This window comes from Mirounga angustirostris, unplaced genomic scaffold (genome assembly GCF_029215605.1).
Source record: "Mirounga angustirostris isolate CCGP_5_RB_7025 unplaced genomic scaffold, mMirAng1.0.hap1 SCAF_9, whole genome shotgun sequence".
NCBI classification, from domain to species: domain Eukaryota; kingdom Metazoa; phylum Chordata; class Mammalia; order Carnivora; family Phocidae; genus Mirounga; species Mirounga angustirostris.
In genome coordinates, this window is record NW_026991717.1 from 85,633,180 (window position 1) to 85,651,567 (window position 18,388).

Genomic DNA, 18,388 nt, shown 5'->3' on the forward strand with positions numbered 1-18,388 from the left:
CCCTATACTTCAAAACATGGCTGTGAGGATCAAATAAGATGCATGTGCATAGAAGTATTTTGAAAAGTATAATGTGCTCTATAAATGTAAGCCATTGACTAAAGAGTATCTTGTAATACATGTCATAAATAAAAAATTATAATCACCTTTTGGGAACTAGAAATAGTAAGTGAGAAAAATGATAAATTTTAGCCTCAGAGACATAAAATAAACACCACGTAACTTTGGAAAAAGAGATTCTTCACAAAGATCTTGGAAACTGGAAGTAAAAAGGATTCTATGGATTCTCATACATTACTGGTAAGAATGCAAAATGGTAAAACGCCTGTGGAGGAGAATTTTATATTATCTAACAAAATTACACATGCACTTACACTTTGACTAAGGAAAATTGCTTCTAGGAATCCATCCTGAATATATACCTCCATGAATATGAAGCAACATAGGAATTACAGGATTGGTTTTTTGTTTGTTTTTTAAAGATTTATTTAATTACTTGAGTGAGAGAGAGAGAGACACTATGAGCGGGTGGGGCAGAGAGAGAAGGAGAGAAAATCTCAAGCAGACTCCGTGCTGAGTGAGGAGCCAGATGCAGGGCTCGATTCCAGGACCCTGAGATTGCGACCTGAGCTGAAACCAATAGTTGAGGCTCAACCAACTGAGCCATCCAAGCGCCCCTACAGGATTGTTTTTATTTATTTATTTAAAAAGGTTTTATTTATTTGAGAGAGAGACAAAGATAGCGACAGAGAGCATGAGTGAGATGAGCTGGGAGGAGAGGGAGAAGCAGGCTCACCACTGAGCAGGGAGCCCAATGCGGGACCCGATCCCAGGACCCTGGATCATGACCTGAGCCGAAGGCAGACGTTTAACCAACTGAGCCACCCAGGCACCCCCATGACTGTTTTTAATAGCAAACAGAAGCAATCCAAATAGGAGAGTAGTTGAATAAACTATGACATATTCACATAGTGGAATACAATGCAAATGTGAAAAAGAGAGAGAGAGAAAAAGAAGGAAGGTCTATAAACTGATATTGAGTGATTTCAGGACATATTCCTAACTGAAAAAAAAAAATCAAGTACTTATAATATCCTACCTTTTATGTGAAAAATAGGCATAAAAGGGATAGGAAGGATAAACCCACAACTAATGAATTACTAGCATTTGTGGAGGTAGATGGGAAAGAGATAGCTCCTAGGTCTGGAGAAGGGAAAGTACAGTGAGTCTAGAGTATCTTTTCATACCAGAAAGCAAGTACTCAAAGACTAACAGGGTCGTGTGAAAGGACACAGAAGCCAGCATGGAAAGGTTCCCACTGACCAAATTTGGTCAAATTTTATCAGTATTAGAGTAGATACTAATCCTTTCTTTATTTAAATTTTGATATTTTGTTTATCAAGAAATTTTTGTGTTAACTTTGATTTTTTAAAAATATTGATTGACATTATTATTTATTTTGATTACTGAGGTTTTTTGTACCCCCTTAAATTTTTTACCTGAATTGAGTGCTCCATTCATCTCACCCCAGTTCTAGCCCTGAATACTCTATAAAAGATGAAAAAGACACTGCTGGAGGAAAAAAGAAAACACTCCTGGTTTACCGTTATTCAAAAAATAATAATGAAAACTTACTAAGTTACCCTAGCTTGTATGATTTCTACTGACTGGTGTTTCATATTCAGAAATGATAGTACTATAATAGAGCTGAACAGCTGTGGTTCTTCCACCCTATGGGATTTCACCAGGTTTTTCATTGTATACTATCCAGAGTATCTACCATTGTCTGACTTTCTGTTTCCTATGTCATGTTCATTACCTGCACCACTTCTGTCAATTGTTGCTTTGTCTTTATTTTGATCATCTGTGTAGATCAGTCGTCGTATCTATCAACAGTAGGGTGGTCCTGATGGCATTCTAGACCCAAAATGTTTATTTCCATTTAAGAATGTATGGTTTTTATGAATCAAACATAAATCAGGTAGAGAATATTACTGTGACGATGCTAGCTTAGTAAGTTGAATATTACTTTTACTTTGTAGGCCCTTGGCTTAGTCTGAAGTTTGAAGGTGCATTGAATATTATCTCCACTAGTCTCCCAAAGGATGTTGCCAGTCTTTTGAATTAAACTTGAATAAGGTTGGTTTGTATTCCCTGTTAATCAAAATTTGAAATGTTGACATTAGAAAATTTCATTCAGTGCTAATTATATATGACTTTTATGAAAGTTAGGAAGGAAAGAATCCTACATTTTAAAGTTTAGTATCAGCTTAAAGCCCTATGAAAACAATAGTGAGTAGCTTAATAAGCCATCTTAATAAGATACCTTAATAAAACTAACCAGTTATTCTAGCTTGCTGCGTTTCACTTGGCAGTATGAATATCAGTGACTCGCTTCCTCCATCATTAATTGAAACTTTTCTGGGTTTAAAATGATGAAAAAACTCAGCAGTGTTACAGCAGTGTTTCCCAGCCTTTCTTGACTCTTGAATCCCTTTGGTAGTAGTACATATTCTCTAAGTAGAATTGTGAGCATCCCTTTTGGTTGATATAAGAAAAAGAAGTTAATTTGCATTGATTTATAATTTTATTTAAGTACAATCTTTAATATTCATAATATGTAACACCACATGGTATTTGACTTACTTCAACCATGTGAGAAAGAGCATAATTTATTAAGTTTTATTATGGTGTATTGTTTGGTTTAAGGACAAAATGCATATTAAAAAGTAGATTAAAATTTAGTAATATTAAATAACTGCTTGTGAGATGATATTTGGAATTCTTAACATTCTGCCTTTAAAAGGAAATAATAGAAGCATCCATTTGCTGGAATATTTCCACAAATAACACATTACAGATATTTTGATCTTTACTTCCATATAAGACTAATTAAGTTTAATTATCATTCCAATATTTTTTGTTCTTAACTTTGTTTTCTTTAAGTAACACCTACTAAATAAGGTGATGTGAGTAGTTTGATCAAAGGAACACAATTTAGAGAGCTGGTGAAGAGAATCTTGAGGTAAATTTACAGATTTATGCCCCACATTAATTTGTGTTTCAGCATCAGTGTATTTTCTCCTTCCTCTAAGTATTCAGAGGTCCATTACAGGTGGAAATTGAACAATTTACAACTGAGGAAAAAAAATAGAGTCAAAACAACATGTTGACCAGCTATGCTCAACTGAGGGATTAAGTCATGAACATGCTATGCTGATCTTTGCTTAACCCCTCCACCTTGCTCATTCATATGCACTCACAAGTTATCAAAGTAATCCACTTTAAAAGGCAAAATAAAATAACATAAAAGGCAAAAATGCTTAATAATGATTTTATATTTTGACTTCAAAAATAGAACTCAGTACAGACATTACCACCTTTGACTACATGATCTCCTATGAATTTTTAAATTACAAAAGGAAAAAGTGATGCTTTAGAGAATTTCATTATATAGTTTTGCACACCTTTTTTACTCTTGTCAATTTTAACACACTTTATATTGCTTAAAAAACATTTATTTTCTCAAAAAATGTATTTTAAAATACTTTCATTATTTGTTAACCACCCCCCAACACATAAAAAGTCCAATAAATTACCTGAGTTAGTTAAATTAGGATATAAATTATTGAAAGAAAAGAATTGCTTGCTGGAAAAAGTGTGTATTGCAGCATACTAAATAAATGTTACTGATTTCTTTACATATCTTCAAATAGAACATTTTTCAAAAAAAGGAAATTTAATTCATTATAGAATAATTAACTGTATACTTTTAAAAATTAAGTAAATGTTTTTCTCATCATGAGTAAAGTATACAACTCTAAGACCTGATTTGCTTGTGTTAGTGGACTTGCTAATATTAGTCTTTGCTGGTCCAGCTTATACCGTTTATCTTTCCTATGCCAACACTCTAATTTTGCTCTGAAGTATTCTACAACTTGCTGTTATATGATACTAGCCCCAGAGCTAACTTTTCCAGTTTATGAGTATGCATAGTATATTCTGTAACTAATAAATCAATAAGGCCTTTTTGTAATGTACAAACTCCTATCTCCATGAAGCAATTATAAGCAAACTGCAAATGAACACATGAGTCCAAGAAAGTATGCTGTGATTATATTGACTCTGAAAACATTTGTCTTTCGTAGAATACAACATTTATTGTGTGGTATAAATTGGTCGTAGTGTTGCTCATAATTTTTTTAATAATAAATCCAGTGAATAGTTAAAAACAATAAAAATGTTTATATCCTAGGAATACACTTTAATTATTCTGAGAAGCTACATGTTAGTGGTATCTTTGAACAAATTAATAAATATGAATCATATTTCTTTTTTAGGGAATGAAACTGAGACCTGTTAATAAAATTTTTATCCTTAGTAATTGAATTTTATATTGGTTTCATACATTTTCTGTATCATATTATGATGGATAGCAAAAATGCATTAAAAACTTTTAAATAACATTTAAGTAACAATTTAAACACTACAAACTCTACATTGATTAGGTAAATGTGTTTAAAAGAGAATAAGATGAAAGCATTGAAGAATTTACTTTAGCAATCATGTCATCTTGCTCATTTTAAAATAATTCCTGCTTAATGTAATGTTTCATTACTCAGTGAAATTTGATCAAGTCTAAGATTGTACTTCCATAAAACATAGCTTTGATACTGTTTTCCTGAAAGATTTTATTACTTTCAGAAATAGCCCTTTTGACTACTAGTGACTGATTGTATTTATTATTGGTTTAATTGATGTAGATGTCCTAATTAGTTATTATAAAGTGAAAACCTAAATACAAGCCATTATAGTTGCGTTGGTTGAGGAGTAAACAGATGAGTTATAATAGCCATGCCAAATATAAATAGATTTTTTTTCTGATCTCAAAACTGATGTTTCATTCTAAATAAAAAAGATGAAGGAGAATATTCCTAATGAATAAAAGGCCATCATTTAAATATTTTCCCATTTATAATTATAATAGCACTATCTTGAACAATTTTATTCATGTCTTCATTCAACAAATATTTTTTAAACAGCTACCATGTATCACGTAGTGACACTGTTAAGAGAAGAAGCTGGGAACAGAAGTATAAGTGGGGATTGGTCAGGGGAAAAGCTTCCATGTAGAAGCCAAAGCAAAGAACTTGGCACATTTGATACACTGAAGGAAGATCTTTGCGGCCAGAGGGCAGCTTGGAACATAAAAGGAGGATGGAGTTCTATGCAGTCAGAGCTTGAAGAACCTTGGGACCCTTGTTGTTTTTCTCCATTAGTTTCCATCTTTAAATTTTATCTTACAAGCAGTGGAAGTCATTGATAGATTTTAATCAGGGGACATAGTCTCATTTGCATTTCTAAAAGATTTAGGCTGCTGTGTGAGGGATAAATTGCAGTGGGACAAAAGTGGAAGTAGAGAGACTCATTAAGAAGGAATGGCACTGGGGAGAGATTGTAGTGGCTTGGACCAGGGGAGTGTCCTTGGAGATAGAGAGAAGAGGGACTTGAGAGCTGCGTGGCATCCAGACAGTAGCCTTTTTGAATGGGATGCAGGATATCAAGGAGAACTCCCAAATTTGTGTCTTGAGCAACCTGATAGTTGGAAATACTATTTATTAAGAGCAGAGTTGAAATGGAAAGACATTTTTTTTAACAAGTTTGAATCATATGTGAGACATCAAGTAGGTATCCTTATTGATATCTTGCTTTCTCAAAGGACTTACACTTATAACAGATAATCCTTCAAATTGTGAATAAGTCCATTTAGGAAAATACTTGGGATTTATATTAGTTATATTTATTATAAAAAATCCTAATGAAAAGAGGATTCTCTTGTATGCTAATCATACCCTGAGGCTATATGAGGCCAGGTAACATCCTGTGATGTGTTTGATGTCTACAATACCAGGCATGATCCAAGAACACTAATTAGTATATTTTTCCTTCCAATAGTATAGATCATTTTTATCTAAGTTTTCATCGAACCATCTTGCCAAGAATTAGATTAGGTTTTAAAACTCTGTCATTCGGGGCGCCTAGGTGGCTCAGTTGGTTAAGCGACTGCCTTCGGCTCAGGTCATGATCCTGGAGTCCCGGGATCGAGTCCCACATCGGACTCCCTGCTCAGCAGGGGGTCTGCTTCTCCCTCTGCCCTCTTCCCTCTCGTGCTCTCTGTCTCTCATTCTCTCTCTCTCAAATAAATAAATAAAATCTTTAAAAAAATAAATAAAATAAAACTCTGTCATTCGTACATATGTGTCAATATTTTGTACAAGAAATCTTCTTTGCTATTTGTATTTCCTGCCAATAATGAACTTTATCATATTAAAAGATATAATGGATACATATTAACCAGACAGGTATATAATTTGAAACCATAATTTTATGTTGTATTTTGTTTCAGAACAAAAAATGTTTTGCTTTTGAGATTTATATTAGTTTAGTTATCTATTGCTATTACCCCAAAACGTAGTGCATTAAAATAATTACTATCTCACAGTTTCTGTGGGTCAGGAATCTCAGTGCAGCCTAACTGGGTCCTCTGACTCTGAGTCTCTCACAAGCCTGCATCATCTCAAGGCCTGACTGGTAAAGATCTACTTTCTAGATGATTCACATGGCTGTTGTCAGGATTAAGTTCTCACAAGCTGTTAGATTAAGGCCTCAGTTCCTCCCACACTCAAGACTTCAAGGCCTTTGGTTCCTTGTTATGTGGGCCTCTCCATTATAGCATCTCACAGCATAGCAGGTGGCTTTATCCAAAAGAACAAGCAAGGGAGCGAGAGAGAGTGAGTTAGCTGAATGGAAGTCATAGCCTTTTGTTACCTAACCACAGAAGTAATATCCCATCATTTTTGCCATATTCTGTTCATTAGAAGCAAGTCAGTAGGTCCAGTCCACACCAATGGGGAGGCGATTACACAGCGGTGTGAATACTAGGAGGTAGGAATCATTGGGAGCCATGTCAGAAGTTGCCTTCAACAAAGTTTTTTTTAAGTTAAGTTACTTTTATTGGGCCTAATGTAGCTGAAAATTGGTGGTCTGTAAGACATTCAGTTAATCATATTGCTTTATGAGCAGTGACAGTTGTGGGAAAATGAACAACCACAGTCTGACCTTAGGATACCATCACAATCCTCTGAAAATCTACAAGAGCCTATCTAAGGAAACCAAAGGTCATGGCAGGGTCAAAACTTCTAAAGAAACCAAAGTCTGACCCAAAATTAAGTACCAAAAATCATACATATTCAGAAACTAATAGATCTTGAACAGGGCAGTTAGTTGGATCTGTGTGTGGTGCTCTTAGTTCTGGATAGCTTCCTACTTACAAATTTCAAGTTTAAAACTCTAAGTGCAGCTAACTAATGTAAGAAACAAGGAAGGAGGAATTAGATTTTTACTTCTTTTAAATGAAGGTGAACACAGAGAATCTGAGTCAAGATTTAAGCCAGCCCTACTAGTAAAAATGAGAAAAATAAAATAATGGCCCAGGGGTTGGGGGAAACACTCAGCTATGGTAAATGTAGAAAACCAGTCTATATTATTTGAATGTATGTTGAAGTGTAGCAATTGTATTGACACTTCAAATCCATTTATTATTGATATTGATGCTATGACTGATGTTAAGCATAGTTTAAAAAATTCAATAGCGATGGAAATTCAGTAAAAAATTAAGTTATCAAATATACGTATTTAAACACTGAAGCTTATTTTTAAATGACAAGGCATTGTAATAATTAACATGAAAGATTACCAAAAATAAGCTGAATAATAAAAAGTGTGATTATTACTATAATAAAAATGTCAGTGAATGGACAGCCATTAAAATATTTTGGTAAAATCATACTAAAAGGAGATTTAAATAATGAAAGAGAATAGTACCTGCAGAGCTTTAAATAATGAAAGAGAGTAGTACCTGCGCTTTTCTATGTACTTTGGATTATCTGAAGGTACTTAGAATATTTTTTGAAACTATTTCTTCTGCTCTCCCATTCAAATATTATTTTAATCAAGTATATGCTGTTCATCAAGCATTGAGGTAGACACTGGGTATCTACCCAGCGGATATCACAGGTAAATAAGATTAAAGGCAGCATCATCTGCCATCACTGAGTTTATTATAATCTGGGAACAGATATTGACAAGTAAACAGTAATTATAATAGGAGAAATATATGATATTGTAGGGGCACTAGGAAAACTTGGGTCAGTCAAGGAAGGTTTTATAGTAGTAAAAAGCATGCATGTTCCATTAACTCTGTGGGTTATGTTTCTAGTCTTTTTTTTTTTTTTAATTTTATTTATTTGACAGAGAGAGAGAGAGAGAGCACAAGCAGGGGGAGAGGCAGAGGGAGAAGCAGACTTCCCACTGAGCAGGGAGCCTGATGCAGGACTCCATCCCAGGACCCTGAGATCATGACCTGAGCTGAAGACAGACTGCTTAACTGACTGCGCCACCCAGGCACCCCATGTTTCTAGTCTTGATTACCAGTTAGAAGAACATGCTGTAGAAAAGGGTCTAAAATTGAAGATTCAACCTCTTCCCCAAAATATGATTTTGAAGTATCAAATATGCAATGGCATATGTACAATATTCACCGACTAAAGAAATAACACACAGAACCTAAATAGACCCACATCCTTCATTTAAAGCCCTTGGGGCTATACGTTGTGTTTCAGAGTTTAGAATTTTTCAAATTTTATAAAGGTAAAATGATATATATTTTCTCTTTTATTATGTAACACCAATTGTTCTAGAGAAGCACAATTTAATGAAATATATGAATTGTCACCCTTGATCAGGTTTTCCTGCTACATGAGTTTGCAGCAAACTTATAAAAGTCTTTTGGCTTTTAGAAGCTTTATGAATTTTGGAATTACACATTAAAGGATTTCACATGAATATAGCCTCCTTTTCCATAAAAAGGTAGTTGGACCTGATAAATTAACAAAAAGGATACCTGGTGAAGATTTTACATTATTGTTATACCTTTAATACCAATCACTGAAATTAAGGGGAAAGATCTCACCACTCCTCTATGATGGTATATTGACTATTCCTCAGTAGTGGTGAGTATCAGTGGAAAAAAGTAGAGAATATTTCTAATGGCTGCTTTAAAAGAGTATGTCTAAGAGATTATGGCATATCAAAAGTCGTTTAATTTTTAGGGACAGAAGAATCACAAAAGAGTGAGAACTACTTTAAAATAGGAACTTTAATAATTTTATTGAATATGAGCCTCTCCAAGCTAATATTTATGCCAAAGCTGTGGTCAGGGTAGTTGCATATATGCTGCTTTATAATACCAGTGGATGCAGTAACTTAATGGACTAGGCTGAGTTTATTTTCAGGAATTTGTCACAAGTGGGAACTTTTTACATTTCAACATTTTCTCCAAAACTTTATTTCACTGTAGTTAAAGTTTTTTCCTGGAATTTCATAAGTCAACTAAGTTCCATGTTTAGTGAGATACATAACCACCTATTAGTTGGGTTAAGTAAAAAGAACACACATTAAAGATTTTTTGAAAGAGGGGTTTGTGGTTTTATCTGGAAAAGATGTCCTTTTATTACAAGCTCCAGCTAGCTTTTGAGGTCTGGGCCACTAAAGGAGAAGACAAACTATAGAAACAATTAAAATTATTTTTTAGATCATCAGGTTTTCATTGGAGCCCAAATGCAAGCTGTTTGGCCTACTCCCTAAAGACTTTTTTCCTCACAATTCTGTGAATGTGATCACTGTTTTAAGCAAAGCATTTTGCCTATCATGAATAAGGATTTATACCGATGTGGGCAAGAAAAGTCAAGGCAAATGTGTATGTTTTCATAGTGCTGAAAAAATTAACTTTGAAATTATAGTCTCTAAAATATCAGCTTCCTTACAGACTTTCAAAAATATAAGCACCAATTATTAATTTCTAGCCAATGCAAAACATTATAAAATTATAATTTAAATCTTTAAATTGCTCTATTACATCTTTTACAGACTAGAGTGCAAATTCTGTGAGAAAAGAATTTGGGCTGATTTGGGTTTGTTTGTTTTTTTAATGTGCTGTTACAAACAATGTTACAAGTGAGCAGCCTTCTTTAAATATATTTGTATGTAGTTTTTCAATAGATCGATGGGATAAATTTCTATAAATGAAAAAAACGTAAGTTTCAAAAAAGTGTGCTTTTTTAAGTGTAAGTATTGCTAAATTGTTTTAAAAAGTTATATTGACAACTAATAATTTATAAGAATGCTATTTCCCCAAGCTTTACTACTATTTAATATTATTAAGGTTTTTAATCTTCCAATCTGAAAGATAAAATATTACATCTCATTTCAATACGCACTGCTTTAATTACAAATGAAATTAAGCAGCTTTATATATTTTTATTTACAATATATTTTTCTTATTTGAACTGCCTGTTCATGACTTTTTCCCATTTTTGTATTGGATTGTTTATTGATTTTTAAGACCTCTTAGGATAGTAAATATATCAGCTTCTTATTAAATGTACTGTGAACATCTTTCCTCATTTAAAACTTTGCTTACGTTATTTTTTTTCAATAGAGAAGTTGTGTCTTTTTTTTCTTTTACAGTGTCAGATTTGTTATATTGGAGGTATTGTATGATAACTAAGGCAGCTTGCCATCTCTTGAGTTGCTTATTTGAGGTTTTTTGTTATTATTATTTATGATTATCTGCCTAGAAAAAGCATTAGAAATATTTATAGCCATGCCTTTGTGTTCTTTTTTTTCTTTTATTTATTTTTTATTTTTATTTTTTTTAAAGATTTTATTTATTTATTTACTTGAGAGAGAGAGAGAGAAACAGCATGAGAGCGGAGAGGGTCAGAGGGAGAAGCAGGCTCCCCGCTGAGCCGGGAGCCCGATGTGGGACTCGATCCCAGGACTCCGGGATCATGACCTGAGCTGAGGGCAGTCGCTTAACCAACTGAGCCACCCAGGCGCCCCTCTTTTTTTTTTCTTTTAACAAAAGATTGTTTTTATTAGTTAGTAGTCCAGTGGGTTTTTATACCTTAATACTAATTCAGGTTGGTGTATCTTTGCAAATAAGCTATTTAGTTATGTTCTTCAGCTATAAATCTCCCCTTCCAAAGTAAATATCCTGCATGGATAGAACAAACAGGATCAAAACACAATGAGAGGCTTGAGTACTTAGATGCTGGATTGGCTTCATTAGGGTGTGGGAGATGAAAGGGAAGTACCTGAGAGAGCCTTGACTGTGTAAGGAAATCTGTCTCTTTTAATTCAAATCATCTTGTTAAATATTGTAAATACTTAACAAAATTATACAGCCTTAATATGTGATGTTAAAAAACAACGGAATAAATCTTTGTAGAGCATACATCCCCTTAATTTATTTTTCTGGGAAATTCCTAGCTATGAGAGATAAAATTATAAAACTGTGAATAGTATATTGGGGCACCTGAGTGGCTCAGTCGTTAAGGGTCTGCCTTCGGCTCAGGTCATGATCCCAGGGTCCTGGGATCGAGCCTCGCATCAGGCTCCCCACTCAGCGAGAAGCCTCCTTCTCCCTCTGTCTGCCACTCCCCCTGCTTGTGTTCCTTCTCTTGCTGTGTCTCTCTCTGTCGAATAAGTAAATAAAATCTTTAAAAAAAAAAAAAAACTGTGAATAGTATACATACTGAATGTAAATACTTTACAGCCACATATAACTTTTTTTTTTACATTTTTAAAATTTTATTATGTTATGTTAATCACCATACATTACACCATTAGTTTTTGATGTAGTGTACCAGGTCTCAACATCTAAAAGTCCCAAAGCCCTCTCCCTATTAACAACAACCTAAAAAAAAAAAGGAAATGACATTGTCTGAAAACATAGCTGTCAGTACTGATCTTTTAAATGTTTATACAGTTGCTTTGCCAATCTACTGTCGAGTCGTAGATGGCATTTTTATTCACTCCACTTTTTTTTTTCATTTTTTTATTTTTATTTTTTTTATTCTTATGTTAATCCCCATACATCATTAGTTTTAGATGTAGTGTTCCATGATTCATTGTTTGTGCATAACACCCAGTGCTCCATGCAGAATGTGCTCTCCTCAATACCCATTACCAGGCTAACCCATCCTCCTACCCCCCTCCCCTCTAGAACCCTCAGTTTGTTTTTCAGAGTCCATCATCTCTCATGGTTCGTCTACCCCTCCGATTTCCCCCCCTTCATTCTTCCCCTCCTGCTACCTTCTTCTTCTTCTTTTTTTTTTTTTCTTAACATATATTGCATTATTTGTTTCAGAGGTACAGATCTGAGATTCAACAGTCTTGCACAATTCACAGCACTTACCAGAGCACATACCCTCCCCAGTGTCTATCACCCAGTCCCCCCATCCCTCCCACCCCACCCCCCACTCCAGCAACCCTCAGTTTGTTTCCCGCAATTAAGAATTCCTCATATCAGTGAGGTCATATGATACATGTCTTTCTCTGTTTGACTTATTTCGCTCAACATAATACCCTCCAGTTCCATCCACGTCGTTGCAAATGGCAAGATCTCATTCCTTTTGATGGCTGCATAATATTCCATATATATACACCACATCTTCTTTATCCATTCATCTGTCAATGGACATCTTGGCTCTTTCCACAGTTTGGCTGTTGTGGACATTGCTGCTATAAACATCGGGGTGCACGTACCCTTTCAGATCCCTACTTTTGTATCTTTGGGGTAAATACCCAGTAGTGCAATTGCTGGATCATATGGGAACTCTGTTTTCAACTTTTTGAGGAACCTCCATACTGTCTTCCAGAGTGGCTGCACCAGCTTGCATTCCCACCAACAGTGTAGGAGGGTTCCCCTTTCTCTGCATCCCCGCCAACATCTGTCGTTTCCTGACTTGTTAATTTTAGCCATTCTGACTGGTGTGAGGTGGTATCTCATTGAGGTTTTGATTTGGATTTCCCTGATGCCGAGCGATATTGAGCACTTTTTCATGTGTCTGTTGGCCATTTGGATGTCTTCTTTGGAAAAATGTCTATTCATGTCTTCTGTCCATTTCTTGATTGGATTCTTTGTTCTTTGGGTGTTGAGTTTGATGAGTTCTTTATAGATTTTGGATACTAGCCCTTTATCTGATATGTCATTTGTAAATATCTTCTCCCATTCTGTCGGTTGTCTTTTGGTTTTGTTGACTGTTTCCTTTGGTGTGCAAAAGCTTTTTATCTTGATGAAGTCCCAATAGTTCATTTTTGCCCTTGCTTCCCTTGCCTTTGGCAATGTTTCTAGGAAGTTGCTTCCGCTGAGGTCAAAGAGGTTGCTGCCTGTGTTCTCCTTTAGGATTTTGATGGACTCCTGTCTCACATTGAGGTCTTTCAACCATTTGGAGTCTATTTTTGTGTGTGGTGTAAGGAAATGGTCCAGTTTCATTCTTCTGCATGTGGCTGTCCAATTTTCCCAACACCATTTGTTGAAGAGACTGTCTTTTTCCCATTGGGCATTCTTTCCTGCTTTGTCGAAGATAAGTTGACCATAGAGTTGAGGATCCATTTCTGGGCTCTCTATTCTGTTCCATTGATCTACAGCCACATATAACTTTTAAGCTCTCTGTCAGTCTCATAGGATTCCCATACCTGGAGAGAGGTCAGCAAAAAATAAATGAGAATGGGAAGAGAAAGAAAGAGGTTACATTTTTCTCTTTTAAATGCCCCCTTGTTTACTTTAATAGTTATGTGCATGTGTTCATGTTTACCAAGAGATATATTAATTAATATTGTTTTGATAGGCCACACATTTAAAAATGCTTTTTAATCATAATATATATTTTTTCAAATAACTGAAACAATTTACATTAATTTTTGAAAAAAATTTAAATATCACTAAGCAACTTGGCATTTTTACAAGATGTTTTCATATAATACATACAATTTTATAACTTAATTCACTTAATATATGATGAATGACTTTATGTTTAAACTTTATGTGTAATCTTTCACTAAGTGGTCTAAATGGCTCTAAATCTATTGTATGGTTGTACCATAATTATTTAACTAATTCATTATTGTTACTATTGAGTTGATTTAAAGTACTGCTACAGTGAACATTCTTGCAGCTAAATATTTGCATATATCTGCAGTTACTGCAGGGGACACAAATTCCTGGAAGTGGAATTACTGAGTTAAAAAGTAATTGCTAGAAAAGGTTTCTATTAATTAGAAAAACAATTATACTATTTATAGAAGTGCCACTGAAGAACTGCAGATTTTAAATCTCTACAGGTACATGGAAGAGAGAGAAATATGGTGCTGAGTGTTTTTTTTTTTTTTAAGATTTTATTTATTTTTTTGAGAGAGAGCACATGAGAGGGGGGAGGGTCAGAGGGAGAAGCAAACACCCTGCCGAGCAGGGAGCCTGATGCGGGACTCGATCCAGGGACTCCAGGATCATGACCTGAGCCGAAGGCAGTCGCTTAACCAACTGAGCCACCCAGGCGCCCCAATGTGCTGAGTGTTTTATAGTAGATTGGTAATATTTCATCTTGTCTTCTAATAATAAAATACATTACCATAAGTACTTTCTATGGTAAGAATGACCTAAATTGTAAAAGCTGTACATATAAGGATATGTAGTGATAGCAGGAATTTAATTTGGATATACTTCTTATGGTACGACTAAGAAAAAAATTCTTTTAATTTCTATACTTGTTAAAATATGGCTTTTTTATAGCCTTCAAAGATGTTGGCACATAATAGAGCAGAATGATGTGAAGCTGAAAAAAGCAGAGTGTGCATCCCATCAAAGGCTGTCTTACAGTAGTTCAGATTGAGAAAGTTTAGACAGGAGTTAATAGCTTGCCTTGAGGATAGTAAGTCATCTGTTCTCAGCAAGCATGTCAAAATAGTGGACCAGCACTTTTGACAGGTTAAAATGAATGATTTAAGACTTTGGGTGTATGTACATAGCATTAGAAGCACGCCGCCTATGAAAACTTTTTGGCAAAAAGGTAACAATTATGAGTAAGATGAACTCTTTCAACCGTTCCTTTACAGCTGGTAATACCTTTCCTCCTAGCCATTTCAGTGTCAGCCTTAATACAAAAAGTTTCTTGGTCTGACTATATACCACATGGAATTAAAAACGAATTCTCTCTTCTTGAAAAGATATGGTATTTTAGAAGTGTGGGGAGGAGCAACAAATTTGGATTTTATTTCCATCTGTTAGTGTTATTACAAGATACAGGGAAAGACTTTGTAAAAACTCACCAAAAAAAAACCCCACAAAAAACATTGTATCATATACTTAGCACTCTATTAAATTTGGCAGTGTAAATAAACGGTATGCTATAAGGCTCCTGCCCATAGGAAGTTTAGGGCACGTGTATTTAGTTGTTTCCAAATACTGCTGCAGTAAACATACTTCTAGCTAGAAATTTAGAGAGGGCACAAATTCCTGGAAGTGGAATTGTTGGGTGCAAAACAATATGACATCTTGTATCTGTATATAATGCTAGTAGTATATTCATATATATATTTCACCTTGTTTTTTAAAAATCATTTCATAGAAGAGAATTGTAGTGAATAACCAATTAATTGTTCAGTGCAGGTAATATAGAGAAAAGGAAGGCCTCAAGGAAATTGAACTTGGCCCTCTGGAATGAGTAGGATAGGAATAAGCAGAGAGGAAAGAAGAGCGTGTAGAAGAGAGAAACAGCATAAATGAAGCAAAGGTACGCATATGACTATATTTTATGAGAGGAGATCGTACAGAGGGCCAGCTGGCAGAACAGAGGTCCCTGTGGGATATCAGACAGGCGAGATAACCCGAATTACCGAGAGCTTTCCCGAGGATGCAAAGGCAGTTCGATTTCATGTGATAGGGAGTAAGAAACCAATGTAGAGTTTTGAAAGCAGCAGAGAAATAGCGTTTTAGGAACTTCGGGCTCTCGTAGCACTGTGGAAGATTAATTGAAGCAGGCTGGTTTTAGAAATAAAAGTACCAGCTAAGAAGCTGTGATAATAATATAGTACAATAATAACAGACAACTGGTGTGCTGGTGTAGGTTGGTAGCAGGGAGAAGGGAAGAAAGGGATTCATATCAGAAATACTATAGAGAAAAACTATGATTTGGTGACTAAAGAGATGTGAAGGGTAAAGAAGTAGTCGGTATTTTAAGATTTTTCTGGCTAAGAGATAGAAACGAAACAGTGCCATCAATACAATGTCTTTAGTTCAATGCTAAGAACTAATTTCATTTTCTTTCTATGTAACCCTAACTTATAAACTTATGAGAAAAAATATTAAGTTGAGTTTGAGAACAGTACTGTCAGATGGCAGATATAAAACTCATCAAAACTGGCTTCCAGAAACTGAAAAGCAAAAGAAGGGAAGGCTTCCAAGGATTCTTCTCTGGAAATAATAGAAATACCCATGAGACTGTCTTTGGAATGATAGCAATTTAGATTATATAACCCTGTTTCCCACATAATTAAACTCTTTTTGTGGAGTTTAGTGCTAAAAGTCAGAATGTCCAAAGTTATTCTGAATGATAAAGATTATTCTTAAGAGCTGTATCTCAAGCCATTCAAAGATAGGCCAAATGTCAAGGCTGTGGTTGGAGGTGTCATTCTTCAAAAGGCAATATGTAACTCCTCTGCTGGGCAGACAGCAGATCAGTTCGTGAGGTGATACCATTGGTGATATCCGAATTCTCTGAACCAGGTTGGTGGGCGAGTATTTAAAAGTCCAGATATAAGCAGCTGAGAGCAGCATATAGAAAGAATTTTTATAATTATTTTGTTTCAAAATGCACATAATGAGGATAGGCTACTAGCAGATTTACAAAAATTATTCATTCATATCATCTAGGTTATTTACTCAAAGAAATTTTTTTTTTAGATTTTATTTATCTATTTGAGAGAGAGAGCACAAGTGGTAGAGAGAAGCAGGCCCCATGGAGCGGGGAGCCCAATGCGGGGCTCAATCCCAGGACCCTGGGATCATGACCTGAGCTGAAGGCAAGCACTTAACGACTGAGCCACCCAGGCACCCCGTCAAAGAAATATTTCTACCAAATTTAGGTAACAAAACACATACCAGAAGATGTAAACACTACCATATTGCCCAAACCTAAGCTAATCTAAGGAAAAATAACAATAAATTATAATTCATGTATCATGCTTTGTAGAATATTTGAAAAACTTGTAGGATTTTACCAGGAAGTGGGTTTGAAGCTCTTTTCTTCACACACATGTGAGAATTGCTCTACCAATTAAGAAAAGAGTAGTTTTCATTGGCCTTACAAATTGCTCCGTATGGGGTGCCTGGGTGGCTCAGTCGGTTGGGCGTCTGCCTTCAGTTCAGGTCGTGATCCCAGGGTCCTGGGATCGAGCCCAGTCAGCATCCAGCTACCTGCTCAGCAAGGAGTATGCTTTTCCCTTTGAGTTTGAGTATGCTTTTCCCTTTGCCTCTCCCCCTGCTCGTGCTTTCTCTCTATCAAATAAATAAATAAAATCTTAAAAAAACAAATTGCTCTCTAGTACTTAGTAAATCAGAATCATAAATATACAAGGCCTTATTATCTTTGCTGCCAAATATATGGTAGTTTCTAGAATATAAAAGTCTGTGTGTATTGTTAACAGTGCAAATACTGTAAGACTAAAGGAAATCATATGAAAAATATCCTGGTGAATAAGTTACTGTAAGTAAATTAACATAAATATAATTCACATTTAAGATCATTGTAACTCAGTCTCTGAAGCAGTTTGCTAATGTCTGTCAGCTCAAAAAAGTTAATGTATCCCTATGTCACTAACATACTACCAATGAATAATCCTGATACTGAGAATAAAGCCCATTAATCCCTAATACTAACACTTTAACACATATAAGAAAAATGTATGTGATTTAATTTCAAGTCTTCTATGGTGCTTGAGAAGTATTAACTGTGAAGTGAATGGATATTAAAGAATGGAAATTACTTTTACAGGTGGCATATAAAAATCAGAAATCAAAAAGAAATGAAAATCAGTCAGAAATGCTCATCTTTCTATGCATCCAGAATTCCTTATCTATAAAATACAAAATGTGTGTGTGTGTGTGTGTGTGTGTATGTTTGGAATAGACTGTTTTTAAGATAGATGAAAGTATAAACCTCTTTTATATATGTGGTGTTGATCTTTATAACATTTTCCCTTTTATATGTTGTTCTGATGGCAATTTTAGTTAAATAATGTATATTCTATGACTATTATATGTCATAATCTTTTCAGAGAAATCTGCCTTTTCATGGTTACAGTACTTTGCTGAATTTTGATGTTTTAGGAAGATTGATTTATTTATCTAAAGAATTTAGGACTCTATATAAAATATATGAGTCTGATAACATACAGTTTTTAAGCTGCCAGAAATTAGCAATGACTA

At 34.8% G+C, this 18,388-nt stretch overlaps 1 protein-coding gene across 8 annotated transcripts in view; it reads left to right on the top strand.

Moving 5' to 3' along the window:
• MIPOL1 (mirror-image polydactyly 1) overlaps positions 1 to 18,388 on the top strand; it is a 318,590-nt gene that overhangs the window by 282,958 nt on the left and 17,244 nt on the right. Inside the window, exon 13 of one of the 8 annotated variants that reach the window (XM_045900736.3) lies at positions 2,043 to 2,139. The exons of the other annotated variants lie outside the window; for them this stretch is intronic. Coding sequence (XP_045756692.2) covers positions 2,043 to 2,055 — 13 coding nt within the window. The 3' untranslated portion in view covers positions 2,056 to 2,139. The remainder of the gene's footprint in view (positions 1 to 2,042; positions 2,140 to 18,388) is intronic. 8 annotated transcript variants of the gene reach the window in all.